Genomic DNA, 20,390 nt, shown 5'->3' on the forward strand with positions numbered 1-20,390 from the left:
GTGCCTTGTTGCTGTGTACCTTCAAGTCATTTCTGACTTGTGGAGATGCAAAGCGGAACCTATCATTAAGTTTTCTTGGCATGACATGTTCAGAGGTGGCTTTCCATTGCTTTCGCCTGAGGCTGAGAGCATGTGACTTGCCTAAGGTCACCCAGTGGGAATCGAACCATGGTCCAACACTCAAACCACTATGCTATGCTGGTTCTCATGCCTCACAAAACTACAAATCCAAAAATTCTGTAGGATGGAGCCATAGCAAGTAAAGCGGGTTCAAACTGCATTAATTCTGCAAGGTAGTTGCACCCGGATTTTAATTTTTGTATGAACTTTCATGGCTATAAACCCACTAGAAGCCAAGATGAGCAAAGTGAGACTGTCATACGTTAAACATTATTACTAGATACTCACTAGAAAAGACTCAGGAGAAAAGACAATAATTGTTAAGGCAGTAGGAAAAGAGGAACTGCATTGAAAATGGATAAACTCAAATCAAGGAAGCCATGGCTGCCTTGAGTCTGTAAGACCTGAGCAGGGCTGTTGATGACAGGATGACTTAGGCTGCATCTGCATTGCAGAATTAATCCAGTTTGGCACCGCTTTAACTACCATGGCTCCAGGCTATGGAATTCTGGGAACTGTAATCTGTTGTGGCACCAGAGCTCTCTGACAGAGAAGGCGAAATATCTCACCAAACTACAGTTCCCAAATTCAATAGCATGGAGCCATGGCATTTACAGTAGTGTCAACCTGGATTATTTCTGCAGTGCAGATGCAGCCTTGGAGATCTCTCATTCATGAGAGGCCTCCATGAGTCAAAGTCAACTTGAAGGCAGTTAACAACTAAGGATGTTAATTAATACAACAACTGAAAATGCTGACGGCATTTAAAACAGCACTAAAGACATATCTCTTCTGGCAGGCGTATCCAGTCAATTTTAAATCATGACTTAATTAATCAGTATATAAACTCTTATGAGTGTATTTTAATGATTTTATAGTATTGTATAGGTTTATGTATTTTTAATTGTGTTTAAACGTGTTGTACCCAGCCTTGAGCCTTGAGTAGAAGCAGGAAAGAAGTAAATATATAATACATAATATTGTGTGTGTGTGTGTGTGTGTGTGTGTAATATTATATATTATATATTTACTTCTTTCCTTTATTATATTTCTTTCTTTATTATATATATATATATATATATATATATATATATATATATAGTCTGTGTGTGCGCGCGCATATATATATATATATATATATATATATATATATATATTTGTTGTTGTTGTTGTTATTTCAGAGCTGGTTTTGCCAGTTCCTTCCTCTGAAATCCAGCCTCCAGCGTCTAGGATTTTTAGAGGCATAAATGGTGGGTTTGTAAAGATAAACTCGAGGGCCTGCATGGTGCAGTGGTTTGAAGTTGGACTAGTACCCTGGGAGACTAGGGTTCAAATTCTGACTCGGCCATGTAAACCCATTGGGTGACCTTGGCCAAGTCACACTCTCTCAGCCTCAGAGGATGGCAATGGCAAACCCCCTCTGAAGAAACTTGCCAAGAAAACCCTATGCTAGGGTCGCCATAAGTCGGAAACGACTTGAAGGCACACAACAACAACAACAGAGATAAACTCCAGAGGTGGAAGAGTGAATAAAGTAGGCTGAGTTTGATGGCTTGACGGTTGAAAGTCCCCTCAAGCAGCTTCTCAGAGAAAAAGGCGGGAAAAATGTTTATTTCTGAGGGTGATTTCTAAAGAGCAAGTGTCTCTCCTCAGCTTCCTCTAATTGCCATCCCTCTATTTGTATTAAAACCATTCCACACTTTTTGGGAGAAATCGGTGACAGCAGCAAAATTCGGTTTAGTGTGAAGTCAAAGGAAAAACCCACAGACAACAATTTGGTTTAGCTTCACCTCAAAGGCACTGACATGTTTGAATGGCTCATTCCTTTCGACTTTGCAAAACTCAGGCACATTTAAGAGGGGAAAGTAGCACAAAACCCTTTGGACCCATCCTTTATAAATAAAGGTCATTAAAATCTAATATCAGTGTGTGTGTGTGTATGAAGGAAAAATATATGAAGAAGAGCAGTAAAATGAATTCAAAAGGATCTACATCACCCAAGAACGGATGAAAGGAACCTTTTTGTGTTATATGTTTTTTAGAAAGTTATGTCTACATATGTGTAAATTTTATGTTTGTGAGATTATATACGAAATAAAGATACTATACATAAATAAAAAATTAATCTGTTTTAAAAATGCTGATGGGCTTGAAATTAAGACTTTCCCCACTCTTAAATGCCATGAAACCTACGTGGCCATATGCTTCAGAAAGTCCATCTTCTCCTATACTGGAGAAGGGGAAATATCTTTTCTGAATGTGATCATGTACAGTTTCCCACAATGGGGTAAATAAACCATGTGTGGTGAAAACAATACAATTTTAAACTTCATCCACACTGCAGACACAATCCGGTTTGTCACCACTTTAACTGCTATGGCTCAGTGTTGTGGGATTCTGGGAATTTTTGTGAGGCATTTAGCGTTCTCTGTCAGAAACTCTGCTGCCACAATGAACTACAAATCCCAGGATTCCATATCATTGATCCACAGCAGTTAAACTGGTGTCAAACTGGGTTAGTGTGGATGCAGCCACAATGAACATATAGTGGGAAGGCAAAATATGGAGCGTAGCAGAAAGGGTTAAGAAAGCATCATAATCCTAATTTGATATCCTTTCAGTTATATATATATATATATATATATATATATATATATGATGCTATATCATTCACAGCACCTTATGTCTGACTCCTTAATCTGATGATGATGGCGGTTATTACTGCACTAGTATATCTTATTCACTATTAAGCCATTCACCCGCAATATTTTATCCACAAGCTTAGAAGTTAGGGATACTTGTGTAAACGCAACTGAAAATTATAGTTCTATCTAGGGTTGCCATAACCCGCCTGCAGGCGAGACTCTCCCGGTTTTGGTGGAACCGGCCCGGTCCCGGTCCGGTTCTGTCAATTCACGGGTTGGGGCCCATATTTGGCTGCTGCGGGCCAGGCAGCGCTCCTCCTCCTCCGCCTCCGCGCGCTCCCGCAGTGGCTACTCACCTCCTCCTCCTCCCCACCTCCCTGTTTTCTGCATGGCCACGCAGCAGCACAGCCCACCCTCTTCCTCCTCCCCCTTTTGCTCTGCGCGTGCGCATGCGGCGCTTACCCCGCCTACCTCCTCCTCCTCTGTGTGGCCGCGCCACCCGCAGCACTTCTGCAGGGCTGCGGCCGGTGCCAGTTCGCGCTGCTCTGCTTATGCGTGCGCGCGCGCAGGGCCATATAGAGCGCTCGTCCCCTTCAGGCTGGCTGGCCAATGGCAGAAGGGCGGGGGCGGGGCTGTTTCCAGCCCCAGCCCGCCATTGGCCAGCCTCAGAGCCTCAGAGGAGGAGGAGTGAGCCTCTGGGCAAGAAAAGCGCCCTTTCTTTGCGCCAAGGAGGAAGAAGAAGAGACGGAGGAGGAGAAGGAGGAGGAAGAGGAGGAGGAGGAGGAGGAAGAAGTAAGAGCAAGAAGGGGAGGAGGAAGAGGAAGTAAGAGGAAGAAGGGGAGGAGGAGGAGGAAGTAAGAGGAAGAAGGGGAGGAGGAAGAGGAAGTAAGAGGAAGAAGGGGAGGAGGAGGAGGAAGTAAGAGGAAGAAGGGGAGGAGGAAGAGGAAGTAAGAGGAAGAAGGGGAGGAGGAGGAGGAAGTAAGAGGAAGAAGGGGAGGAGGAAGAGGAGGAGAAGGAAGAAGTAAGAGGAAGAAGGGGAGGAGGAAGAGGAGGAGGAGGAGGAAGGAAGAGGAGGAGGAAGGAAGAGGAAGAAGGGGAGGAGGAGGAGGTGGGTGCCCATTTCCAAAGGTTTATTTCCCTCTCATAGTGTCTTTTTTGTGTATTTTTGGTGCTTTCAATGCTAAGAGGTCTGCCTTGTTTTAAAAATGATAGTGATGATGATGGAATGGAGGTTGTGGGTGTTTGGCCAGAAAGGGAAGTACGTTTCTGCCATCTGTCTAGGAATAATGCCAAAATGTCCTCCATTTTGATCATGCCTAAGAAACATTCATTTATATTAACATTTTTTAAAAAAATCATCCAATTTTTTTGCGTGTCCTGCATTTTTTTAAAAAACATGTCCTACATTTGAAAATGTTGTCCTACATTTGTCCCGGTTTGGAGGTTCTGACTTATGGCAACCCTAGTTCTATCAAACAAAATACAGTTTAAGCTACGCCTGAGTTTACTTCTGAATACACATGTCATTTTTATGAGAAAAATCTTACAAATCGATGGCTTGAAAGTTCCCTCAAGCAGCTCCTGAGGGGAAAAGGCATGAAAAAACGTTGGCTTTTTCTCCTCCAGCCCACACTTCCAAGGAAATTCAAATTTGTCCGAATCTTACCCTAAACTGTATATATCTTCACTTAAAGAAAAGAGAATGGAAAGTACTGTTTGTAGTATTGGGATTGCTGTAATTAAGTGCACATGTTAACAGATTGTAAAATTATTCCAAAAAGGATACAACTAACTTTAGTCTTCATGTTGTATAACATCTACTAAGCCAACTTAAAAGAGAAAATGTTTACCCAGACTAATATTTCCTTTTTAGATTTACCAAACCACTAACATGAGTAAAAGAAGAAAGGCACAAATTTCAGGTAATCCTGCAATGGTATTTTTGTGTTTATAAAGGATCTTTTGGTCACACATTTTTTCCATTTTCTCTTTGCAGGTATATAATACAATAAACAGTAATACATACTACCCAACATGGTTCAGAGATTTCTCATCGGTACTATCAGAAGTAGAGGCACCCTCATGTCTTTAAGAGAGTCCCGCAGCTTTTTGTGCTCTATGCAGTCAAAGGCTTTGCTATCGTCTATAAAGCACAGGCTGATTTTCTTCTGGAATTCCTTGGTGTACTCCATTAGCAATCATATGTTTGCAGTGTGGTCCCTAGTGCCTCTGTCTTTCCTGAGCCCCACTTGCACCTCTGGGATTTCTCTCTCCATATATGATTGGAGTCCATGTTACAGAATTTTAAGCATAATTTTGCTTGCGTGGGAAATTAATGCTATGGTCCTATAGTTGCTGCAGTCTTTTGTGTCTCCCTTTTTGTGGGTGGGGATGAATATTGATTCCAGTCTGTTGGCCACCATTATGTTTTCCATATATGTTGGCATATTTTAGTTAACAGTGGAGTGCACACTATCTGGTTGATATCATTTAAATGGAAATATAATCTGCTCCTGAGGATTTATTTCCCCCAGTTTCTCTTATTGCAGCTTCCACTGCAATTTCTAGAATCTGGGGTTCATTTTGCATACTTCTTCATTCCACGTGTCATTCATTCCCCCCCCCCCCCCAACTCTTTTATATACCTTGTCTGTGTACTTCTATTGATGGGATGCTTTTTTGTTTTCCACGTTTGGGCAATAAGAATTCTTGCTGCAGAGTCCATATATAATATTTTCCCAGAGTATTATTATTATTATTATTATTATTATTATTGCTGTTGAGTGCGTTATATTATTTGTCATGTTAAGTAAATAAATTTCTGGGATCTTTTCAAATTTTATATTCAATATGGTACAAATATTTAAATGTATGTGAGTCCAAATTTTTTTTATCTCGGGACAATTCTACTACTTTTGCACTTTTAACTTTGTTTGTATTATCTCGTAAGCTGAGGACAGACAGCAAAAGTGGGAAGAGGAGAAAGAGCCTGAGGCATTTTAAAAGCAGCTGAAAAAATGGCATGGCAGAAGATTAATTTGGATTGTCCCTGCCATACTGGAATGGGGGGGATATAGGATTGTGAGATTTCTGGCTTACCTTCAACTAAAATAAATGAACAGAAACTGTTAACAAATTGCCTATGGTGAATATATGTGATATATGAGCATTCAGGTCACTCATTGACTTATGGTGACCATGAATACTCAGAGAAGAGTTTGCTGGTTCCATCTTCTAAAATATAGCCTACAGCACCTATATGTTGATGGTCTCCCATCCAAGTACTAACCAGAGTTGACCCTGCTTAGCTTCCAAGATGGGATCTGGTACCCGTAAGGTATACAGTGGCGTAAAGTGAGCATTTAAAAAGAAATTGGAATATGCTCATGGTTTTGAAAAGACAGACCTACATGCCGCAAGCTAAACAAGAAGAATGGATAACAGTTTTGCAGTGATGGCGAACCTATGGCACGTGTGCCAGAGGTGGCACTCAGAGCCCTCTCTGTGGGCACACATGCTGTCTCCCTAGCACAGAGTTTGCCAGAGTTTCTTACTAGAAAGCCAGAGGGATGTGGCACTTTGCAATAAATAAGTGGAGTCTGGGTTGCAGTTTGGGCACTTGGTCTGTAAAAGGTTCACCATCACTGGTTTATAGGATGTAAAGCAATTTATGTTGCCTTCTCTAATTATCAATTATAGATCATGCTCCATAGATAACACAACAACCTAGTTAAAATAAAATACACTGATTACTTGCTAATTACAACATGAGATTTTGGTTTTTTTGTACAGTGGACCCTTGTTATACACTGGGGTTTGGTTCCAAGATCCCCCGTGAATAACAAAATCCATGGATGCTCAAGTCCCATTAAATATAATGACAGAGCAAAATGGTGTCCCTTATAAAAAATGGGAAATCAAGGTTTGATATTTGAAATTTATGATTTTTTGAAATATTTTCATACCATGGATGTTTGAATCCATGTATAAAAATCCATGCATAAGAAGGGCCAATTGTATAATGTTCCTGCTGAAGTAAATGGGAGCTGAAAGTGTTCATGTTCAGCTGCTAAGTGTGTTTCAGCATAAAATGAATATTTTTGTTTTTGTTTTCATTTGCATGGAATTTGATCAATTTCATTTACTACCTTTTCCTGTTAAAAGAAGAAAACAGGGAGACCAGTGTTCCCAAAGCAAAAAAGACCCTTAGGAGGAAGACCCAAGAGACTGGAGGGGGCAATCTCACTAGTGGTTCTCCTTCAAATGAAGCCATAGCAGAAACAAATCAAGAATGCGAAGGAAGTTGCCCAGAGAATTCTGAAACAGGCAGAAGGTATTCAGTCTCCCATCCATGAATCACTGAAAAATGATTTTGGCTGGTAAACGCTTCAGAAATTGGTAACAGACAAAGGCAATTCCTGCCGTATTTCTATTCAAGTGAAGGCTTCTTTAATATGTAAGGCTTCTCCAGTCTTCAAAGCTTCTGACTGGGGTGCTGTGAACTGAAGAAGGCCTGAAATATTAATTTCTGTTGATCTAAACTGCAGACTAGAGTCTGAAGCCAAACTTTGTCCTTCCTTAGACTGGACACCAACAAGAATAATATGGATGACACAGTCCACTAAAACTGTGATTGTAATCCTAATTCACAGAAGTAATTGGTATGTACCTTGGGAGCATTAAGTAGTGGCTTGAATGCTGGACTAGGACTGCAGGATCTAATCTGCACTGCAGAAAGAATGCCATTAGACACGACTTTAACTGCCATGGTACAATACTATGGGAATTATGGGGTTTGTAGTTTGCAACAACAAATCCAAGAATCCCATAGCATTGAGCCATGGCAGTTGAAGTCATGTCAAACTGCTTTATTTCTACAGTACTGATTAGACCTAGGAGACCAGGATCTGAATCCACACTCAGCCATAAAAAAACATTTTGGGCAGGTCTTATTCTTTCTGCAAATGAGAAAGACAATGGCAAACGATTGATGAAGTCTTGCAAAAAAACAAACCGAAACCAAGCCAAACAAACAAACAAACAAATGAGAATAGTATTACTGGAAACTTGTGTCCACTTGCAAACACACACACACACACACACACACACAAAACCTATGGGAGAAAAGGGTATCTGAAAAAGTACACTAATTTAGTCTAATTGAGAATATTGAAACAATTATCCTTATTTATCCTTTTTCATGTGGTGATTATTAAATCCACCCAACTAATCTGTAGATTTATTTTAAGTTATAAAAACATGTATGGGTACAACGGTTCAGAAGTAAAGGCCAAGGATGTATCTAAAAACATAATATACAGCCAATGTTTATGAGAAAGAGTTATCTTCAAATGCCCTTGAAGGTTAGAGCTTCACTTTAAATTTGGCTTTAAATTATTTGAGAATTATTTATGGCTGCCTCTGGGGTAGTGATCAACAGCTTCTGAAAACAAACACTTTTAAATCCCGCCTTTCAGAAGGAAATGTGGATAAAGCATTGTTGTTGGTTACTGCCCTCAAGTTGACTTCACTTCAGATGGCCCTATGAAAGCGAGACCTCTGGTCACTCTGTCATTCACAAAACATACCCAGCAGGGGTAGCCTGTTGGCCATAGCCCAAAGCACATTGACATGCAAAAGCCACAAAACTCTCCAGGAAAGTCCAGGAAATAAGATTTAAACTCCATGAACAGTACAAAAAGATACTTCCATTGAGATCCAGGCTGCCCCTGGGGATACTCACCCCCTTATTAGGCACTGAATTTCTCAAGAAGCTTCTGCTGTTGCATTTGGAAAAACCTTAGGAGCTGTTTAGGTAAAACACATCAAATTTGCATATTGGTTGGCCAAAAAAAAAAGGTATTGATGTTTTGAGGGTTTTGAATGTTATTGTATTTTGCTGTGTGGCCAACACAGTTATCCCTGGATATGTTTTCTGGATTCAAGGATACTACAACGGGAATCCTAAAGAGGATGCCAAGGGACTGGCATCCTCTTTACAGTAACTCTCTGAGGAATTTATTTAATTATTTAATTTTTATGCCGCCTTTCTCCCAGAAAGGGACTCCAGGTGACTCACAAGATGAAAACACTTTTAAAACTTGCAAAGTCCCATAAGGTTGTGTAATCTCATTCCCACTGCTGTTAAGTAAAGTATTTTCATCAGGAAGTAGAAGGCCATTTTCCTACTTCTCCTAGACATCTAAAACTGATATTCCCAGAGAGGAAAAAATAAATAAATTAAAAAGAGATAGTTGTTGGATTTTCAAAGGAGCTGAAATTATTTAAAGAACTAATTTGTTGTACTTATATTTTATTTCTCTTCCTAGCCTCACGGAAGAAGGAAAGAAGGCTTCTTTTCAGAAGGAAGAGTTAGACCATACTAAGGTTTTCCTGTCTTCATCTCATGTTAATATGCTCCTAAAATGCTCCAACATTTGCAATATGTTTCAATTTATAGTAGTAATAATAATAATAATAATAATAATAAGGATTTATTCATAGCCTGCCCAACAAGTAGAATCGGGGCGAGTTACAACAATAAAGAAATAGAATATGACAGTAAGAAAACTGCAATACAATACAAATCAATTAAAGGTTAAATAATATATAGTACATGTTTCTTTGGCCTGGTGATATGAGTTTAAACCACTTTGGCTATACCACTTTAGACCACTTTGGCTATAAAGATGTAATGAATTAATAAATAACCTACGGTATTCTAAAGCATATTTTAATAGATTTCAATATTGTATCTTGGTTTCTTGTGGGGACATGCAACTTAAACAGATTTGAAGCTTTATGATCTGTAAGACAAATATCTCAAAACGTGTGTGTGTGCCTTGACATCACTTGTTGAGTTATGGTGACCCCATGAATTTCATACGGTTTTCTTAGGCAAAGTAGAATCCTCAGAGGTGGTTTTGCCTGTTCCCTCCTCTGAAATATAGCCTACAGGACCTGGTATTTGTTGTTAGTCTTCCATCCTGCTTAGCTTCCAGATCAGACATGATCTGATGCTGGTATTTAGGCCACATCTCCAAATAAATGACATCAAAGGGAATTGATGTGTAGCACGACTGTCCTGGTGGACATTTTTGTCATAGACCAACTCTCCACATACAAGGAAGCAAGTTGATACCATTTTAACTATCATGGCTCAAAGCTATGGAATTCTGGTAACTAGTTTTGTAAGACATTTAGCCTTCTCCATTGGAGAGCTCTGGTGCTACAATAAACTACAATCCCTAGAATTAAAGTACAGACTGGTTAGTGTCAGACTGGTTTATTTCTGCAGTGTGGATGCAGCCTAGGGAGTAAGCCACATCAAACACAACAGGAGCTACTTCTTAATCAACATACATAGATTTCTTTCTCAGTTATGAGAGGGACTTTCAGGATCATATGGATTAATTGCCACTGAAACACCAGCCATGCTGTTAGCATATGAAGGGGTTATGAACATGTACAGATATATGTACATATACATACACAGTCCCTTCATATGGCTGCTGAGTGTGTGATTGGAGCCATATATATCCCAGTCTATTGATATCTTTATGCTTAATTTTGAAAGTAATTGATAGAGTGTATTAACAGTGGTTGACTACCTGTCGGCCTAGGCCAGGGCCAAATGCAGCTCCCAGTCTGACTTATTTGGACCTTGGCTTAATTTCCAACATCTTCTATATGAATGATCTGTCCCTTCTCTTTAAACCTTACTAAAAGGGAGGAAGAAAGGGAAGAGAATAGCAGAGATAGAGAAAATATAGTGCAGAAAGAAATAGAGAAAAGGCATTGTCTGCTTTTGATTCTTGCCTATCAGTAGCTTCTGGTATCATCTACACCATCATAATGTGAGCCCTGAACACCTAAATTAATGCAGCCCTTAACAGGAAAAAGGTTCCCCATCCCTGGCGCACAGGGTACTTTATTGTTTCACTCTTGGCTGTAGGGAAAGAAGTTGGCCCCAGTGTTTAGAAAGCCAAGGAAGACACGGACTGAAAAACACGAGAACAGTTTTGGAGAAGCTACAACAATTTGTATGGAACAGGTATGGGTCCAACCTGTTTGTCTATAAAATAATGTAGTATAGACATTTGTTATTTAAATAAGTGTTTTGCATGATTTAATCCAAGAGAAAAACATACAAAATGTTAAAAATTTAGTGTAGAATTGATTTTATAGCAGTAATTAAAAACAAATATGAGTTTGCTGTGTTCTATATAATTAGTTACTTGGGTCCAAAACACACTGCAGAAATAATCCAGTTTGACCCGGTTTAACTGCTCTGGCTTAGTGCTAGGGAATTCTGGGAACTGTAGTTTTGTGAGACATTTAGCCTTCTCTGACAGAGAGCTGTGGTGCCATAATAAACTAGTGTTCCCAGGACTCCCTAGCACTGAACCAGGGCAGTGAAAGCAGTCTAAAAACTGCAGTGTGTTTTGGACTATGTGGCCAAAGTGCGACAGTCTCAACCTAATCAGCTTGGCTTCCAAGGAGAGCTCTGGTCTGATCTGTTCCAGGACCCAGTTGTTTGTCTTCTTGGCTGTCCATGGTATCCTAGGCACTCTTCTCCAGCACTACATCTCAAATGAATTCATTTTCTTTCTCTCTGCTTCCTTTACTGTCCAGCTCATATCAGTACATGGTGATGGGGAATACAATGGCCTGGACAATACTAACTTTAGTGCATATCTTTAGTACATATTTATAATTATCTTTTAATAAGTCTGTGAATATATTTAATTTGGCTAAATCCATAAGTTTTTCTATCCAATCTTTTATATTTTTTCATTATTTTTAATAACAGAGGACTCCCCTTTAATTTGAGTAATATGGGCAATATTTACTGTATGGTATATAAACAATACATATTTTATTATGGCTAAAATATTTACATATCTGAGTTGAAGTAATAAATTTGGAATATCTCAGAGGTATAAATCAGAATTAATGTTATCTGGCCTAATAGATATATGCTCCTTTTATAAATTTTAATGCCATTGTGCTGGATCCAATGTCAATCCCAGTGAATCGACTCAGTGAAATGTATAGGATTTGTTAGTTGTGAATAACTTAATTTTTGTTGTTTTCAGTGGGTCCACACTAAGTGCAAAAAGTATAAGATTTAGCCCAGTGTACTTGTGAAGAGTTAACTGTTAACATTTTGGACATGATGTTTCCATGGATCCCTATGGATTCTTGGTAGCCTTTTTACAGTCTGTCTGTCTAAACACATCCATGATGGCTAGAATGTAATTTTTAAATGTAAGGTATTTTATTTATTTAAGGTATTTATATTCAGTCCTTCAAAAACATTTACAGGCCATGATAAAGTATTGTAACGCAACAGGAAATATTAAATATTTATTCAAAAATATTAACAATCAAAACTAAAACAGCAGATGGCAGAGCAGCATAAAGTGTTTTTGATTGCTCCTAGAAAAGGACTGAAACTAATGCATTTGTTGTTTTTGTTGTTGTGTCATCATTTATGGCAACCCTAAGGTGAGCCTATCACAAATTTTCTGCAGGTTTTGTTCAGAGGGAGTTTGCCTTGGCCTCTATTTGAGATCAAGAGAGTGTCCAAGGTCAACCAGTGGTTTCCATAGTCGAGCAGGGATCTGAACCCTGGTCTCAAGAGTTGTCATTGAGCACTCAGACCACTACACCATACTGGCTGCACTTGCAAAATGCATTCCCAGTGCCCAGTCCTGGTTAACGCTCTCACGGCTGTTTTTGCACTAAGTGCAGGGACGTAGCCAGGATTTTAGGAAGGGGGGGGGTCCAGACTAAGTGCCACCATTATAATGGGGCTTGGGCGCGGCAGCGCAGAAGCACGCACCATTCATTTTTCTAATGGAAGGGGGGGGGTCCGGACCCCAAGATCCCCCCCCTTGGCTACATCCCTGCTAAGTGCCATTCCATACAAGCAGCCAGATACATTACAGTGACCTAACCTAGAAGTTATCAAAGCATAACTACAACATCTTAGGCTATGAAACTGTACTTCTTTCATGAATAGTATAACCTCACAGAGAAGTTAAAGAGTTCCAGAGTCCACTAGGTTCATGTCAAACTCAAAGGCAGAAAAAAAATGAATAGTACTGGATGGTGGGATGGGATAGTTTGCCATTACACAGATGACTGTATACTGTAAAGCTGCTTGTACATAGAGATAACCTTTGGAGTTTGTTCTTCCTATAAGGATCTGTAAGTGGCAACCAGAGAAAGGATTAAACTTCTTAGTTGTTGCACCCTGCCTATGAATTTATATCTCTGGATGGGTAGGTGGTTATTCATCTACTGTCATATCATTTAATCATTGTGTAGTGGTTCTTATTTTCCTAAGCCTTGCTAAACACTGGTTGAACCTGTTTTAACTCTTTTGATACAGTTTTTGCTTGTTGTTTTCATGTATCTTCTGCTATATCAGCTTTTGAAAACAGTTTCACTATTTTTGTAAGCAAACCTGAAAGTGGCAGTAATAAAGGGCAGGACAGACAAACTGGGCCAGCATGGTGTACTGGTTTGAGTGTTGAGTATTGGGGACAAGCGTTCGAATCCTGGCTCAGCCATGGAAACCCACAGGGAAACCTTGGGCAAGTCACACGCTCTCAGCCTCAGAGGATGGCAGTGGCAAACCACCTCTGAAGAAACTTGCCAAGAAAGCCTTGTGATAGGGTTGCCATAAGTCAGAAATGGCTTAAAGGCATACAACAACAAACAAAAATAAAAACTGAAATAAAAATTAATAGTTTCCATTATGAAATGGAATCAGGTAGCATCCCTACACATTCGCTGGGTTTAGGGGTGAAGGATACCCAGGAATGTGGAAAAATCACAAAAACCCCCTATTCTTTTTACCTGAGCGAACACCTCTCTAGGAATCTCCAGGTCCTCCAATACAACTCTGTGATCAACACCTGCCAAAAGGTGATCATAGAATCATGCTGGAGGACCTACAAATGCCTAGAGAAGTGTTTTCTCCAGGAACTTCTAGGTTCTCCAGCACAACTCTGTGGTCAATCTCTGGCAGAGTTGCTCTGGAAAACGAGAGATTCCTAGAGAGAACATATTACTCAAAAACCCAAATAATCAAATCTGCAAAAAGTCAAAGCCACAAATGTGGAGGGTCAACTGTATTTAGAAAATGCTACACATTTGTGCTATTTGTGCTGTTCAAATATATTTTCATTGCTTCTTAAGGTTCAACATATGGATAGAAATGTACCTGATACAGCAAATAAGGATGTCCAGGATACCGTTACTTCTTCTGAATCACTACAGCTGATAGATTTTTTGGCAACAAAGGTGGAAGAAACCAAAGATCAAATGATAACTTGTGAGGAAGTGAATGTTAAAATGCAAGATCAGGACAATATTACAAAGTTAAACAGTGATGATGTCAACCCAGAGTTAGTTAGTTCTCATGAAGCAATAGAAACAGAAACCAGTTTACAAGTAAGCATTTGTGAAAAGGAAATGCCTGAGAAACATGTCACATGTATAACAGACAACAACGGTGTGAATGGCTCAGAAAAGAGAGAACTCTCTTTAGAATTATTTAAATGTCCATTTTTTGAGAACAGTGTCATTACATGTGCCAAAAAAGGGATGACTGACCATACTGAAGACACTCCAAATGAAGAAAAACATCTGAGTAGTTTGAACATAGATATGGAGCAAAATACAGCCACTCAAGATATCACAGGTGATATCAAAAAAGCAAGTGCAAAAAGTGAAAGGAGGAAAGAAGATCTTGTTGAAAGCATGGCCTCCAAAGGGGACAGCATAACTCTGCTCCCACTAATGACAAATTTATCAGTTTCTACACTTGGAGAACAGAGCAACTGTATATGTACAAATAATGAAGATGCGCAGGGGAGTACTGATGCCAGGGAAGGAGACCAGTGCCCTCACTTCCCAACTGGGAAAACTGAAAAAGAAGAAAACATTTGCAGCACTACCAACATTTCTGAACCTGGAGCCACTAGATGTAGCTCCCTAACTGGAGAAAAAGCCACAGATCAGTCCAGTCTGTGGATGTGTGGCAAACCCATAGAACAAAGTGATGCAGATAAAACTAGGAAAGACAGCAGCCCTCATCAGATAGATACATTTGTGGCAGAGCAAAACAGCACCAAAGACCAAGATATTACTTGGAAAGATTCGCCAGAAATTCAGCCTGTGAACATTTATTTGGAAAAGGAAGGAGAACCAAAATGTGAACGGATCCTGCAACCAGAAGGGGATATTATATCTGACAGCAGAAGATTCTCTGTGCAAGATATTACTAGCAATGAAGAGAGGCAGATGATTGAAAGCGAAGCTGGAATGAAAGCATCACCAGCAAAGAGCACCACTGTCTCACCTGACCCAAAAGCTGAGGTCCTGCTGACCAAAGAAGAAAAAGAAAAGAGCTGTGAGAATTTGCTATCTAATATAAATCAATCAAAAACTGCTGCGTGTAATTTGATACCTAATAAAATAATGGAATCAATATCAAATACAGATGTTGCCCAACAGAATTTCACCAAAATTCCCAAGACAGAAGAAACAACAATGGAAAACTCTCATTTTTTCACTGACATCCATATCAATAGAAAACAAGAAATAGTAACATGTGTGGAAAACAAAAGCATGCTCATAACTGTACAAAATGGCTTTTCCTCTGCAGAGGCTCTTCCAGTACTGGAGAGAGTGGATGATTCTGATAGAGAAACAAATGCTGATCCAGAAGCCCAAAGCAGTCACCTCACATCAAGGGCAGGTGGATGTGCTCCCAGTGATCTTGACACTGTGGGCCAAGCATCTACTTCATACACAGATTCTCGTTCTCTAGATGTGGAATTTCTGCCTGACAGCCAGTTACAGGGCATTTTTGAAAGTCACAGCCTTGAATATCCACCCCATAAGGTAATTTTGCTATTAATGATGTCTACATTAGGAGAGTTATGTTCTACTTTTCTATATATAATTTACTGTAAAACAGTCTTAAAACTGCAGTAGTAAGAGATAACAAAATGGCCAGGAACCTTCATACCAGATCCAGTGGTTTAGACTTGCCCTCAGAGGTTTATACATTTCTTTACAAAAATTAGGTGTGGTGATAACCCCATGTCAGGGCTGTACAACTTTAGGCAGGACTTGATTGATGGAAGAGTCCTTCTATATTTCAAAAGGGCAGTAAATTGAAAACCAATATCTTAGGAAGAAGGCTAGGCTAGAATCTGTATTCTTCATACCTAGTTGTTGTTTTGTGAAAGGAACTAATTAATAATGTAAAGCCCCCACCTTCTAAGGAAAGTCTGGCTACCTTGAGGCAATCTCCCTGGCTTTTCAGTATATAACCAAGCTTCTTGCTCATCACCACCCCCTTTTCAGCAACTTTCAGCCTATATCCTCATCTTTTCTGTTTTCCTCTTTTTTTTTTCTTACTTCCTTTTAATTTTCTCAGTGACACTGAGGTACATGCCTTCCTTCTCTTACCAAACAGCACTCACCACTCATCTATTTTTTTACAAACTAAAGTAGGAGAATCATGATGTTACAAAGATATTTGTTACTTGTTTATAGTTCCCCTCCTCCAAAATGTTTGGCAGAGAATGGACAGCAAAGACAGTGGCAGAAACACTGGTGACAGGAATGGGGAAAGAAACAGGCAGAGTGAAGCTTACAAATAGGGATTTTTCTCTTTGACTGTTCAACCTAACATTTAGCTGGAGCATATGGCCTAATGCCTGTTGTCCCACTTTTTCAACTGCTTTTAAAACGTCCTGGTTTCTCTCTCCTCCTCTTACGTTCCCATTTTGTCCTCAGCTTATTTCAATTTTTGCCAAATTAGTTCAAAGTGCAAAACTAATTTGCATTCATTTAACTCAGCAAGCGGGAGAGAGGAGCAATGGTAGAATCTTGTGTTTTCCAGTAGACTCAGGCAAAAGCAAACTGCTGCAGCCTTCCTACTTTGCATATAATTTCTCGTTGGGCCTGAACAGACAGAGCAAAATAAAGCTACTTCTGACACACTTTGGAGGTATGCTGTTTAAATGCTGCATGCATCCTAAGAGGCCAGAAGCTGTGCCAAAGCCACATTTCAGCTCTAAGGACTGGACTGCAGCTTTGGAACAGCTTTTGGCCTCTTAAGATGTGTGTGTCATTTAAACAGCATACCTCCAAAGTGACCCAAAGCAGCTTTATTTTGGCCTGTCTGTTCAGGCCCATTAATACCTTTTGCTATGTTGACCACACTCTGGTGGTGCTTGGCCATCCGTGTCCCAGTTTCATCTGTGAAATTTTGGAGGTATGAAATCATCTATGTTTAAAATTACCATGATGTTATTAATTACTACATTGTTGCTCTGGATTTATTTTTATATCATGTTCTTTTACTGGGAATGTAGATTTCTGTAGCAGAATTAACTGAATAAAGCTTTCACAGGTGTATTTCACATACAGAATTTTTCTCCCATCAGGCATCCATTCTAGATGATCCACATAAACATTCCAAGAATAAAAGTGATATGTTTTCAGCAGAAGAACAAAGTGGAACCAAAACACCAGCCCCAGCTCCTCACAAAACCCATCCAAACAATGCCAAGTAGGTGGATTTCCTAGTATGAAGCTTTTTATTTTGCACTTCACATAGTCTAATCTGGTCCACATTAGTATGAAAGGAAAAGTATTGAATGATTGTATACAGTATATATTCTGCACACACATGTACACCTAGAATACCAGGTTAATTGGAACTATTTGTTTTCATTTACACGTTTATGCTACCCCCTTTCAAAGACTTGTGTCAGCCTCTTTCGAGGGAGAATGGAGTATAATTTTTCTATAAATATCTGTTCTATTTATAGAAAAATATTTCTATTATATAAATTACATAAACCATATGTAAGATATCCTGTTTTAAGATAAGATAGCCAATAAGCATTTGGAGGGATGAGGAGAAATATATATTTTTTACAAATACGATAAGACGTACAAAAGAGAAGGTAGTATCTGAAGGGCTCTTATTTGAAGTCAGTATCTAAGAGCCTGAACAGACAGGCAAAAATAAAGCTGCTTCAGGTCACTTTGGAGGTATACTGTTTAAATGATGCATGCATGCCAAAGCCACGCTCCAGTTCTAAGGACTAGAGCACAGCTTTGGTGCAGCTTCTGGCCTCTTAAGGTGCATGTGTCATTTAAACAGCATACCTCCAAGTGACCCGAAGCAGCTTTATCTTGGCCTGTCTGTTTGAGCCCTAAGACTCTGATATACATGGAGTTAAAAAAGTACTATGTGCACTAGTGCTTGTTTCCTGATCATTTGATTGAGCAGCTGATCATTTTGGCTATGTTCATTGGCACAAGGGATACCCTGCACCAGCTATATCAATGAGATGGAATAATAGCTAGTGATGTCCAGCAGAAGAGAGTATCACCAACTTGATGCCACATTCTGTAATGAAATCTGGAAGATGTTTTCATACAAATTTGAATTCAACAACACTGTTGTAACACAATGTTTAATGGGATTATATTGTTGATATTTCAAGCCATCCCAGGCATGTATATGCTAGCAAAGCTGTGTTGGAAACATGCTGTTATAGGGTGTCACCATAAAGTTTCAGTAATTAACAGATATTGCATACAGTCATTCCCTCTATTTTCAAAGTTTCAAAATTATCAAGAGTATCAGCTGCCATGGGAGATCCCCAAGATTTGTACAAAAAGAGAACCTTAAAAACACACCTGTAAGGGCTGATGCTGGCTATGGATTGTTGATTGATTGTTAGACAAAGGAACAGAAAAAGGATGAGAAAGGAATGCAATGAATTATGATGGGACAGTGGGCATGGCTAACTGACCAGACCAACAAAGATTTGGTTACAAGTTTCACTTGTAAGGTTAATTTTGTTTTGCTTTAAAGATTTGCACTTTCCTTGAACTAAAGGCACTATATCTGGCTGACACACACAGTTAAGATTTGTTTAAATTTAGGAAAGTATATATTGTGGCTCTGATACCCGTTATTTCATATTTTAAAAAACCAGGGATCAAGTGACAGAAAGGATTTGTGATTCATCCAGGCAAGAGGATGCAACAGATGTCGTTTGTGGACTGATTAAAGAGCTCTCTAATCTCAAGTAAGTATATAGGTTCTGTATGGTAAGCAACACTTCATATAATATATGATGTCTTAAATGTGGAATAAACACTTCCACAGCATTTCATAGCTCGTCTATAAATCAAAATAATTCCTGGAACAAAAACTCCCAGAAAGTACCAATTGCTATGTAAAAAGGTAAGGACTACATAGTGGTGGACACATGTGATCCCATGGACTTGTATTTGGAAATGTTTATTTATTGGTTGTGGTAACAGAATACTATACAAAGGAGCTCCTGAGAGGGGGCAGAATATGGAATAGTAAGTTGAATGCTGTTTGGCGGAATGCTTGAGATTTGCGTAAGGCAATTGAATGACAAATGGAATTAAATTTAGTAAAGACAATTGGGTTTACAGTACTAGTTGCATACCCAGTATATTTGATGCCTGATGCAGACCATGTTTTAACACCCCACTTCCTCTCTACAACAAAATTATTTTCAGTAATAATCATGAAATGAAATAAATATTAATGGCCTGAAAATAAATGTCTATGGTGAAAAATTCTTTTATTTAACTTTGTATGTACAATCATACCAGTAAAAACAAACAAACAGTAACCCTGCCTTTGCACTTCCTTCCTTGCATTTCTTCAGTATTCCAAGCCGTTGCTATTTTTTGCTAATAGTATGGTGTCATCTGCATATCTCGCTTCCTTTGTCCAAATCTAAGCCAGCTTTCTGCATGGTGTTTTTAGTGTATAAATTAGATAGGATGATAAAGTGCAACTTTTCCTGGCTCTGGGGCAGTGGGAAAAGATATTCCTAATAGTGCAAAGATTTAGCCGCTAAGTGGTATACAAAACATCTGAAGTAGTGAGATGGAAACCTCCTAATTATTCATTTACTTGTCTTCATTTTTTGACCAGAAAGCTTTTGTCAGAACCTGCTTATCGGGAGGTGACAGGATGTTAAGGAAGAATTTTCATGTGAATGAACACCCCACTATTTATTGGGTAACAACTGTTATTTCTTTCCAGTCGGCTGACTATGAGTATGCACAGGGATTTGGACTCCTTCAAGAGATTGAAGTTCCGGAGAAACAGACAATCTAGCAAGCTTCTGCCTCACAACAATATGACAAGTACACCGAGTCTACTGAGAAAAAAGAGAGAGCTGTAACTTGTGAATATTATCGTTTACTTTAAAATTTATTCACTCACTAATGCCATTTTCTTCAGCTTTGTCTAGCAGGCTGGTTGTGACACATATTTGCATTGAAAGAGACCACTGCTGCAGAATAAAATGACTTATTAAAAATGAGTAAAATTATCACCTTTGCCTTATTCTTCTGCTGATCACCACCACAATGTAGGGAAGTTATAAATGAGGGTTGGGCCTCAATGTATAACTCTGGATGGTTGCTATCATCTATTATCCTTCCCTCTGAATTGCACATCCTAACAAATGAGGGATGGGGAAAGTGCAGTCTGGAGCCCGCAGGAGTGGAGTGTTGACCTATATG

General features: G+C 39.2%; 2 protein-coding genes across 5 annotated transcripts in view; one reads left to right on the forward strand and one right to left on the reverse strand.

Annotated features, from left to right (window-relative positions):
* Nucleotides 1-2,839, reverse strand: part of CC2D1A (coiled-coil and C2 domain containing 1A) — a 71,847-nt gene extending 69,008 nt beyond the window's left edge. Inside the window, exon 1 of the mRNA XM_089486850.1 lies at nucleotides 2,800-2,839. The gene's annotated coding sequence lies outside the window, so the exon portion shown is untranslated. The remainder of the gene's footprint in view (nucleotides 1-2,799) is intronic.
* BRME1 (break repair meiotic recombinase recruitment factor 1) lies at nucleotides 1,717-20,180 on the forward strand. Of its 4 annotated transcripts, none has more exons than XM_089486879.1 (9): nucleotides 1,717-2,025; nucleotides 4,639-4,687; nucleotides 6,930-7,098; nucleotides 9,095-9,152; nucleotides 10,720-10,818; nucleotides 13,977-15,686; nucleotides 17,243-17,367; nucleotides 18,812-18,904; nucleotides 19,906-20,180. In XM_089486879.1, exons 2-9 carry the CDS (start codon nucleotides 4,657-4,659, stop codon nucleotides 20,045-20,047), a joined length of 2,427 nt encoding a protein of 808 aa, XP_089343005.1. In that variant the 5' UTR covers nucleotides 1,717-2,025; nucleotides 4,639-4,656; the 3' UTR covers nucleotides 20,048-20,180. The 4 variants fall into 4 exon arrangements, with proteins under 4 accessions (XP_089343005.1, XP_089343023.1, XP_089343015.1 ...); XM_089486897.1 differs by having other exon boundaries at nucleotides 6,933-7,098; XM_089486889.1 differs by lacking the exon at nucleotides 1,717-2,025 and adding an exon at nucleotides 3,855-3,873.
* Nucleotides 20,181-20,390: the final 210 nt, after the last annotated feature.

This window comes from Sceloporus occidentalis, unplaced genomic scaffold, assembly GCF_023333645.1.
Source record: "Sceloporus occidentalis isolate IW3139 unplaced genomic scaffold, rSceOcc1.0.p SCAF_1, whole genome shotgun sequence".
In the NCBI taxonomy this organism is placed as follows: Eukaryota; Metazoa; Chordata; class Lepidosauria; order Squamata; family Phrynosomatidae; genus Sceloporus; species Sceloporus occidentalis.

Coding starts and splice junctions, on each gene's coding strand:
- BRME1 (XM_089486879.1), top strand. CDS start 4,657: ATGAGTAAAAGAAGAAAGGCACAAATTTCAG. Junction 9,153..10,719: donor AAGAGTTAGACCATACTAAG/GTTTTCCTGTCT, acceptor TCTTGGCTGTAG/GGAAAGAAGTTGGCCCCAGT. Junction 18,905..19,905: donor AAAGAGCTCTCTAATCTCAA/GTAAGTATATAG, acceptor ATTTCTTTCCAG/TCGGCTGACTATGAGTATGC.